Below are 9,908 nucleotides of genomic sequence, written 5' to 3' on the forward strand. Positions count from 1 at the left end.
CCTGCAGCACGAAAGGGGTTGAGAGGGCCTGGCAGGATCTCTCTGGGCAAACAGGTGACCGAGGCCCAGCGGGCAACCTCCTCACAGGTGCCCTTGCCCTTGCTGTGCCCTGTAGGCATCGGGTCCACAGTCCTCTGGACAGGGCTGCGGAGCAGGCTGCAGAGGGGTGCCGCTGGGCACCGGCATGCCCTTAGAGAGACTGCGACCCTCCCACGGTGTCTGGTCTCTCCAGCTCCGGCAGCCGGGTCAACGCAAAGCTCAGAAAACCCGGTGTTAACTACCCCTGGCACACAGCGCACGGTCAGCGGTCGCTGATTTTGGGGCCCGTGCGTCCAGAAACGTAACACGACTGGGGAACGTTACGCCGCAATAGCGCCCCATCACATCAGACCGTAACCTGAGCTCGTCTGCGCGGGGAGACCCGACTGCATTACATTCCCGTTCCAGGCGATTTTCTTGCGCAACCAAATCACGTGAGGAAAAGTTGAGGAGGACCAGCTGCTGAACAAGGCAGAGGGGGAGAGAGAAAGCGGCACGAGGGTCCCTGCTTTTTTAAGGCCTCTTATGCGCTGGCTTCCTGACAGCGCTCGAATGTCAAGTTGAAGCGCGGGTTAGGTGCAGTCCTAGCCAAAACGTGTTTATCATCCTGTTTGGCCCACCAGCACGCTGGAGGCTCAAACCGCAGGAGAAACGGATTAAAAAAAAGCCACGTGAGAGACGAGGTGCCTGCCCAGACCGGTGTGTGGTGTTCCTGACACCACTGCCGTCTGTGCCGGACAGCCCAGCAGTTGCACGGACCCATTTGGCTACCTCCCACCACGTCTCATTCGTGCTTGAGCACAACTGCAAAAAGGCAATGCAGGCAGAGCTCTCTCTGCAGGGCTCCTTCCTGCCGTCTACCGACGTCATAAAACCCACATGAAACCCAGCCACCCGGGCAATCGCACCGCAGCCCGCCCTCGGCCAGCCCGCTTGTCGCCCCAGCCCCAGGACTATCGGATGAAATCACCAGGGAGCAACATTAGCTGTTTACCTGGTGACTACAAAATACGCAGCAGAGTAACCCGCCTCGAGCCGTCCCCTGGTAGCTCTGCATATAGCCAGTTCCCTTGAGGAGACGATTGATGCACCTTGGGATAACCTTGCAGTTTAATTACAAGTTTAGTTGCACTCCTCATTAAGACGCCATCCAATCTCTTTCTTGGGGGTTTCTAAGGATTGCCTTCGCCATGGTACCTACTGCACAACGGTTGCTGGCACCTTGGCTATTTTCAGGCCCACAGCCTTTCAAGGGATTATTGTGCTCCCATCTATACGGGGGAGAATTGTAAGCAGTTTTAATGAGACAGTTATGAGCCGATGCCCTCAACTGCTGGCATCCTTCCCTGACTGTGATTGGAGCACTGCATCTACTTCCCCACTGGGATCTAGACTCTCCTGCATTTGCAATCCCTGTTATTTGTTTGCTGAGTTACAAGGGGATTTTAATCACCACCCACGCTTGCCTGACAGCATGCCTCAGCCAGAGCATCCCAGGTGCTTTCCCCAACCCCAGCCAGGCTCGCGTTGTATGTGCTGATCCAGGGAAGAGCTGCAACAGCAGCCAGGGCTGCTGCGTTGTTTCACACTTAACGTGCTGCTGCCCGTTGGCTTTTCGCCTGCCCGAAGGGGGAGAAGCAGTGCTACCATCATGCCATCCAGACGCTTTTTCAAGGGTTAATGAAAAAGAAGAATCCTAGCCTCTAGGTTATAGCCAGAGATGCAATTCATCCCACACTGAGCCAGCACAAGAGTCTTTCCTCCTAGATGCCCAGGTCTGGTTATGCAACTGCTCTGCTGCAAAGCAACCTGACATCCAGGCTTGTCACTGCCCTCCCTCCCAGCCCCGAGGACAAGGGATCGACACTCTGCCCGAACTAGAAAACTCCTGGAAACAGCAGAGTGACTGTGTGCTGTCCCTGGCCTCTACCGGCATGCGAGACCTTTGGCAAGTGCAAAAATCTCTGCTCCTTCCCTTAGACAAGAACTCGTGGACTGTGTCCCAGTGCCCCAACGCTGCTTACAATCTCCCGTTTCACCAGCCGGGGAGACCCGCCCTTTCCAGATATGGGACTTTTTGGTCATCGGCACACTTTAACCAGCACCATACCTAGGCTCCTGGCAGCCCTGGGCGAATTTTTAGTATCCCCTTCGTCAGAGGTTATGATAGTAGTAAAATCGGACAACAAACCGTTTTTGGGCCCCCTTTCAGCCCCGGGTAGCTGCCTGGTTTGCCCATGCCTGTGCCAGACCCTGACTTTAAGTTAAAAACAGCTCAGCTTCCCACTCCCAGATGCAGCAGGGACACTGCACGCCGCCCATCGCTGGCACCCATTCTCCTCCAAGCCCTTGCTGCCCCACGTTTCCTGCTTCCCATTTAGCGACAGCCAGGGGCTCGCTATCGGTGCTCGGGCTCCCTCCCGCGCCCCCCGCTTGGGGCGGGTGGCCGTGGCCTGGCACAGAGCTCAAGGGCCAAGTGCAGCTCAGATACCCTGACCCGGATTAGACCACATGCTGTCAGCAGTGCCAGGCAACCTCAGAGGCAACTCTGATCCACACGCTTGGTCAGAAGGGTTGGGCGTGTAGAGAAAAGGGATGGAGGGCCTGGATGCCACGGTGATGGGCGCCCGTCTAAAGAGCTGGGGAGGCGGAGGGGACCGTCCCCTGGCCTCTTCAAAGCAGGGGGATCCTTTCTTACCTGCTGTGGATCCCCTTGGTGCTCTCTGGTCCACTCCCCTCCGCAGCCGCGGCAGCAGAGCAGCCTCCCTTGTTCTCTTCCCTCCCCGCACCCCCCCAGCACCTTTCCCGTGATGTCACCCAGCAACTCTGCTCTCTCAGCCAATGGCCAGCCTCCCCATCACCCGGCTGTTCCGGTTTTGTGCGGTGTTTGCCCGTTACCCGTGGAAATAGTTGCCTTAGCAACTGAAGAGGGGGGAATTCCATCCCTGAGGCCTCTCCCCTCCTACCCACTCTCTTGGCATTGTGCAGCGGGCTCAAAATGTGACATCAGAGCTGCTCTCCTGCCTGAGCCAGCTGCAAGAGGCATTGCAGCAAACCTCTTGCTCTGCCCCATGCACGTGGGGCGGGACCCCCCACCCTTTGGACAGCGGTGCCTAGTAGCAGGCAGGACAGGCAGGGCAATTGGGGCTGGTAAGGAGGAAAAAAAAAAAAAAAATCAAGGGCATGGTATAGGACAGGTGAGAGGATGGGGTACCAGGACCAGTCGCGGGCACAATAGACGCAAGGACACTCTCATCAGGCGGTTTGCTGTGTGCCCTGCATCCCAAACCTGCCTAGTGCTAGGTGGGCGCTTTGTGCCCCATCCTTACATGTTCTTGGCAGGGTGAGAAGGGAGTGCAGTATCCCTCCCCCTGCACAAAGCATGTAGGACGTGCCATGTCACTCCCATCTCCCTTGCTCCACGTGGGGCAGATTCACAGGACTGTTTGCTGCCAAACGGTCCCTGCAGCTGAAGCCATGGTTCCCTGCTCTAAATACCCTTGACAGGTCAGGGAGTTGGCTCTAGTCACTCACCCCATAATATATCCTGCAGCCTACAGCTCACACACACTGGGTAGAGCAAGAGGTTTGCTGCAATGCATTTTGCAGCTGGCTCAGGCAGGTGAGCAGCTCTGATGAATTCAATAGAAACAATGATCTGCTGTTTCCCTGCCCCCACCCCCCCGACAGAGCATGATGCCTCCCTAGAAGCAAGTGTTGCATCGAAGCCGCACCGCATTTCACAAGAAAACGCATACGCAGTCCTAAACCAAGCTGCCCTTAGTGCTATAAATAGGGCATATTCCCTTTTACACTGGCTGAATAATTTAGCTGTATGAAATATGAACACAACTTGGAAGAGAGCACATGATAAGCAGCTTGCAGGGGTGAAGTCATCAAACAACATTTACAACACCTGCAGAGCATCGCCTGCTGAAGCAACACTCCAGGGGGAGAAAGGGGCTCAGAATAGATCCCCTTTATACAGGCTGCAGGCTCGTCTCAAGCAAGCCCCATCTACTGCCACCACGGCCGGTCTCAAAAGCAGACTCGAGCAGATCATTGCAAGCTCTGCGTGCAGTCTGTTTGGGGGTTTCAAACAGGATCCCAGCTCTGAGTTGCCCAATGACTTCCCTTATCAGTTCTAGGAAGCCTGACGCAGCAAGCAAGGCCAGGGTAAGAAAGGACACTCAAACGGCTAGAAAGGGGACAGCTTAAGGTCTACCATCGAGAGGTAATGTAGGAACATCACAAAACCAAAGCTTGCCTGCAAGGGAATACGCTAATCAAAGCTGTAAAGAAACCCAGCACAAGGACACAGAATAATCGTGGAAAGAGATCATAGATGACAGGGAGGCCACATTTTTATCAACTTGGTAAGCACTAGGCAAACTCCAGGGGGTCCCAATGCTGGATTGGGGTGCTGCTATATTGTGAACAGCCATATCAAGACAACCATCCCTCCCAAAAATCACCTGAGAGGAGAATGCACAAGGTCAGAGTCCCGAGGAGGCTGGGATAAAGGAAGATGACGAATGCAGTACTCTAAAAATGGTGTTAGGGCAGATTTTGTTCTTTTATTTTGCTAGGATGCACAGTGTTAGGAGAGGAGGGTGCAAGGTAGTCAGTATGAAGGACACGTTCACAGGGTACAGAAGAGATGGGAAGAAACAGCTGCACACAGAAGCAGGAATGCTTGACTTGCAGCGTGGGGGGAAGGGAAGGAATGCAGGCCTGTTTCAAGCCATAAAACACCAATGGAATTAGGGAGGACCACCAGCACGGCTAGAAATGGATCAGCTGTGGAAAATGCCCACAAGATGAGGTCCAGCCAAGATGGGGGCAAAGCACAAAAAGGTGGTTAGGTGCATTTCTACTCTCTGCATGCAGAAAAGCAGAACTCGGGCAGCAAGAGAAGTCACTACTATGGTAGCAAGGAGCTGGAAACATTTGTCAAGAGTTTGCAGGGCAATATCTGCGCTGCACAAAGCAGCTAACCAGAAAGTCCCCCTCTCAAGTGTCGGTGTAGTACGATATAACACACCTGATTACAATCTCCCATTCTGTACTGTGCATAGGTCAAAGACAAGGACGCAACTACGGATACAAAATTTAAAAGACATTTTATTGATTCAGAGACTAGACAAGGCAGCATTTGGTCTGTAAAGAAAGGCAAAAATAATCCAAGTGCCACTTTCAGTCAAATGGGAGAGGAGAAATATCCTTTTGCATTTCTTTGACATTAGTTTTGCCAAGATCAGAAAGGAGCCATTGTCTCTTGAAGACAGGTTTGGACTACAGCTCAGGACCCTAGACACATTATATGGGAGTGAATGGCTTCTCAGATGACTGATGAGCACCACAGCTTCATTTTAAGATTGCCCTGAGAAAGGCCAGAACTTCCATGAATTGGGAGAAAAAAAGCTGACTAAATTTGTCTTTCCTTTTGAGAGCTAAGGAGGCATTCATTCATTTTGGTCAACCGTAGGGAGCTGAGGGCAAGTAGCAGAACAACCCATTCTGCAACCTCCCTGGAGTCATAAGAAACCATGGAGCAAGCACTGCAGTCCCAAGTGGAAGGGTGGTAGTCCAGCCCTCTTAACACAGCAAAGGATCTCGGGTCTGGTCTTTGGCACAGAAATCCATTTTCACTCTGCAGTCATTCTTCCTCCCCATATGCTGATTTGAGAGAGATAAAAATCTCCTCTTAAGCATGATTCTGATGAGAAAAACCAGTCTGCCTTTGGCATCTTCCCCACCCTTCCTCTGATCAGCCACGACCCCATGCCCTGCCACAGCCCCCCCTCTCTCCCAAAGGGAAGGGATGGAATGATGTGGAACAGCATGCAGCCTTTGGTGGCGTCTCATCTGGCTCACGCAGTCACTCGGCTGGAATAAAATGGAAACAAAGAAAAAAAAAGAAACATAGATTTAAGGAGAAAAAAAAACCCACCAAATGAATCATGATGTATGGTGGAATGGGGCCGACATGGCCGCCACTCAGACTGAATGCAGGGGAACATGCTGTTCTCATGGGGAAACCAAGCCTCTCCCGCATCCAGGATGACTTCTTAGAAAAAAAAACAACCCTCTTTTCCATTACTTTATTGCTTCCAGTGCCCCCTTTCTCTCTAGAGATTCAAAAGCAGGAGTTGGGATAAAAAGCTGCTCTGATAGGAGAGACTTTTCTCTCGGCATGCAAAATGCATGCGAGTGGCTTCAGACACACCCATCTATTACCGCCTACTCCCTGAACATTTGTTGTCCTAGACTAACTGGTGACCTGTCTCCCACCACCGCCCCCTCAAAACACCTGTGCCCAGAAACCAGCCAGCCGTACCACCCCCTCAAGGTCACCCCTGTGGCAACAGCAGGAGGAAACAATCTATACAACAACAGAAGTCCAAGAAGCTAAGTCAGGGGACAACTGCCAGTGAATCCTGAAACTGCCGTGTTTCCTTCTGAGCCCCTTTCCGCACAGTCACATGCTTTCACAAACCAGCAGTGACAAGACTGCTTTCAATTTCTGGGGCTATTTACAGCAGTCTCGATAGGGAGGGGAGGGCTGCACTTCTTGAGAAGGGATGTTCAGGAATTAAGTGGTTTTCAGATGAAATGAAATCGTGAACAAGGAGGACAGGACGCCCTCTGGCTGAACAGGCCATACCCTACAGCAGCCACCAAAAGGAGAGAGTCCATATCCCCTATGCCAGGGGCGGGCAATTATTTTGGGCGGACGGCTGCTTACCGAGTTTTGGCAAGCCATCGAAAGTCGCATGACAGGCAGCCAGGGGCAGATAAATATTAATTTTCTAAATTTTGGGGAGGCCCCATGGGCTGGATAGAATCGCCTGGCAGGCCGCATCTGGCCCGCAGACCGCATTTTGCCCACCCCTGCCCTATGCAGAAGGAGAGAGTCTATATCCCCTTAAACACCAAGTGAGAAAAACCAACTGAAGGTCAAAGGCTGAGTTTTATCAAGGCCAGCCAACTAGCATTGACGATGCAGCTGGATTTCCACACAGGACAAGGTTCATTACTTTCTTACCAGCCTCATTTTTTACTGCAGCACCGAAACGTGGTAAAATAACCTCTGGGATTAAACAAACACACAGCAGTGCAGGATTCAGTCACGCTTTTAGCCTAGGTTGAGAAACTCAAGTACATTTCCATGCTGTCACACAGCAGGTCAGGCTGGAGAGGAGTTCAAGGGCACTTAAAGTGTCAGTTATAGCTTTATCTCAGAGTCCTTGACGAATCACTGGCGTGTACACCAAGCTCTAGAGGTTCAGACATTGGGAACAAGGAAAAAGAATTGATATCCCAGCTCAACCCCTCTTATTGCCTACTTGCCCTTTCCTTCCCCATGAGATCTCTCTACTGAGTCAGTTACATGTAGATGTAAAGGTGAGAGCTCTCCTCACACAAGACAGAAGAGGACAAGGATAAGGGGGCACAAGTATCTGCTTACCTGGAATGGAATAATAGTAAGTTGTACACACACACGCGTGCCCACACACAGTCAATCATTACATTTCCGCTGGATTCACCTGATCCCCCCTAAACAGATAACCCATGTGGGCTCACACACACACGTGCAGTCAGACACTCCACCCCCACTAGATTCACCCATTCTCTACCCCCCACCCCCCCGAGCAGACAAAACATTTTATCTGCAGTAGTGGACAGACAGTGACACCAGCCTGACATTTTGTAAGCTTCCTCCACATGCCTCAGCCCCGACTGCCAGTCCTCCTGTGAGGCTCATGCCGAGTCCCCTGCTTAGCAGTGAGAAGTGCAGCTGTTTTCCAATTAACTTTGTCTCGTGAACGAAACTAGAATTCTTTCACTTTCAGCCTGAACAGAGGCCAACATGTTATAGCAGCGACAGGCGGGTGCGTTAGTTCACTGTGCCCTCTACAGGCAATTCACGCTTACAGACACCACTGTGCTCACAGACTGTCAAGTGCTTGTTTAATGGGCACAGTCCACTCTCAGGCTGCAGGATCACCCCCTTCTTTCACTCTCTAGTGACTACACCCCTGACCCCAGCAGAGAGAGACAGAGAGAGAAGAGAGAGCTCTGCACAAACCAAGAGCTCTACATAAACATAACCAGGTCTTTACATGTTGCTCTTGAGAAGGCTGCCAGGATACTGGCAAACACCACGTCAGGAGACTGGGAGGCGTCGATGGCCGTGTGGATCCCACGCTGGGTGTAGTAGTTGATCAGTGGGGTGGTCTGTGTGTGGTAGGCCTTCAGCCGAGTCTTCAGAGCTGCTTCATTATCATCAGAACGGCGGATCAAGGGCTCCCCAGTGACCTGGGAGAAGGCAACACCAAGGCAGCCAAAAAATATCAGAGATAAGCTACAGCCCAGCAGTGACCTTTTGTGAGAGCAGGACATCCCTTCCTCCACCCATACAGCTGCATCCAACTTCTCCTGGCTGGTCACAGGAGGTGGAGGGGTAAGGCTTGGCTCTGGAGAAAGGGACAAGTGAGGAGTCTGAACAGGGGCACAAAGCTGTTTACTAAGGGAGCGAGGTTGAGCCTACCCAGAAGAGGCATCAGAACCTGCGTAACCATCTACAGCCCATGCTGTAGCTTGCCTGCGGGGAAAGGGCGAGCTGGGAAGGTTGACCCCCAGTAGGAGGGGAGTGTTTGTGTGAGAGAGAGAAAGCAAGCTTTGCAGACATGCTGCACAGCATTAGCCAAACCCAAGGTGATTGCAAAGGAGATTTCAGAGGAAACATGTCTCAGCGGCTCACGTACATCGTCCTTCATGTGCTCTTTCGGGGGGTTGAACTCCTCATGGTAAGAGCGGCCGCTTGCTGAATGAATCAGTCTAGAAACAGAAAGCAAGGGTCAGCAAAGCACCTCTGTGTTCATGACAAGGACACCCAAACTCTGATCAGCACAGGCGATATCCGTGGCAGCAAGGCTACGTTCCTACTGAGAAAAGACATTCTACTGATCTCCACCAAGCATCATGTCAGTCCCCCCAAGGAAAGCTGTGCTGGGAGATGGAGAATGAGTTTCTCATGCATAAGGAAATGGTCTGGAAACGCAGGTTTATGGACTGCATACAGACTTGCCTACGTCATCTCTGTGCTGTGCTCAGAAGACCCACTCTGCAGCACACCCCCCATCCTCGCTCACTTTCACTGCATCTATGTGTCAGTCTTGGAAACGAGACAAATTGTGTGCAAAGAAGCAGGCTCAAGATGCCTGAGTGCTGGTTATGTGCTTAGGACTGCTCTGAGGCTACACTGCCGCCTTTCTGAGAGACTGTGTGTGCATATGCACACATTCTTGCCAGATCTGCATGATCAAGTCTCACCCAGAGTAAGGATACTCAATGGTATTTCAGCTTCTAGGTTATAAAACCAAGCAGCAAAACCAGAGACAGCATAGCAAGGGAATGCATCACCTGTCAGAGCCTAGGTTTAAAGTTTTGGCTTAGTCAGAAGAGGCTTATTCACCTCAGCCACCACAGGCTGTGGGATAGCCATCCTCTGCTCAAGGAAGGCTGAGGACAAGAACAGATAGCATGGAGTGCTCCAGTAAAGCACTGAGGTGGGGTAGCAGCACTGTATCACAGCACATCAGCGTACAGCAGAGACTGAGACTGGCTTGAAATTTCATAGATTTCATAGACATTCGGGCTGGAAGGGACCTCGGAAGATCGAGTCCAGCCCCCTGCCCAAAGGGCAGGAAGTCAGCTGGGGTCATAGGATCCCAGCAAGATAAGCATCCAATTTGCTCTTGAAGGTGTTCAATGTAGGTGCTTGAACCACCTCCGATGGCAGGCTGTTCCAGACCTTGGGGGCTCGGACAGTAAAGAAATTCTTCCTTATGTCCAGCCTGAAA

General features: G+C 52.0%; 1 protein-coding gene across 2 annotated transcripts in view; it reads right to left on the bottom strand.

The window, feature by feature from the left end:
- Positions 1-5,145: 5,145 nt before the first annotated feature.
- Positions 5,146-9,908, bottom strand: part of AK2 (adenylate kinase 2) — a 9,579-nt gene continuing 4,816 nt past the window's right edge. Inside the window, exons 5-7 of one of the 2 annotated variants that reach the window (XM_019512336.1) lie at positions 8,811-8,883; positions 8,166-8,361; positions 5,146-5,928 (exon numbers count right to left, since the gene is read on the bottom strand). In XM_019512336.1, the coding sequence (XP_019367881.1) occupies positions 5,921-5,928; positions 8,166-8,361; positions 8,811-8,883 (277 nt within the window). In that variant the 3' untranslated portion in view covers positions 5,146-5,920. Of the gene's footprint in view, positions 5,929-7,996; positions 8,362-8,810; positions 8,884-9,908 lie in introns of those variants that run through there. The other variant, XM_019512335.1, reaches the window with a different exon arrangement.

Source organism: Gavialis gangeticus, unplaced genomic scaffold (assembly GCF_001723915.1).
Source record: "Gavialis gangeticus isolate Ggan-Ray unplaced genomic scaffold, GavGan_comp1, whole genome shotgun sequence".
Lineage (NCBI taxonomy): Eukaryota > Metazoa > Chordata > Crocodylia > Gavialidae > Gavialis > Gavialis gangeticus.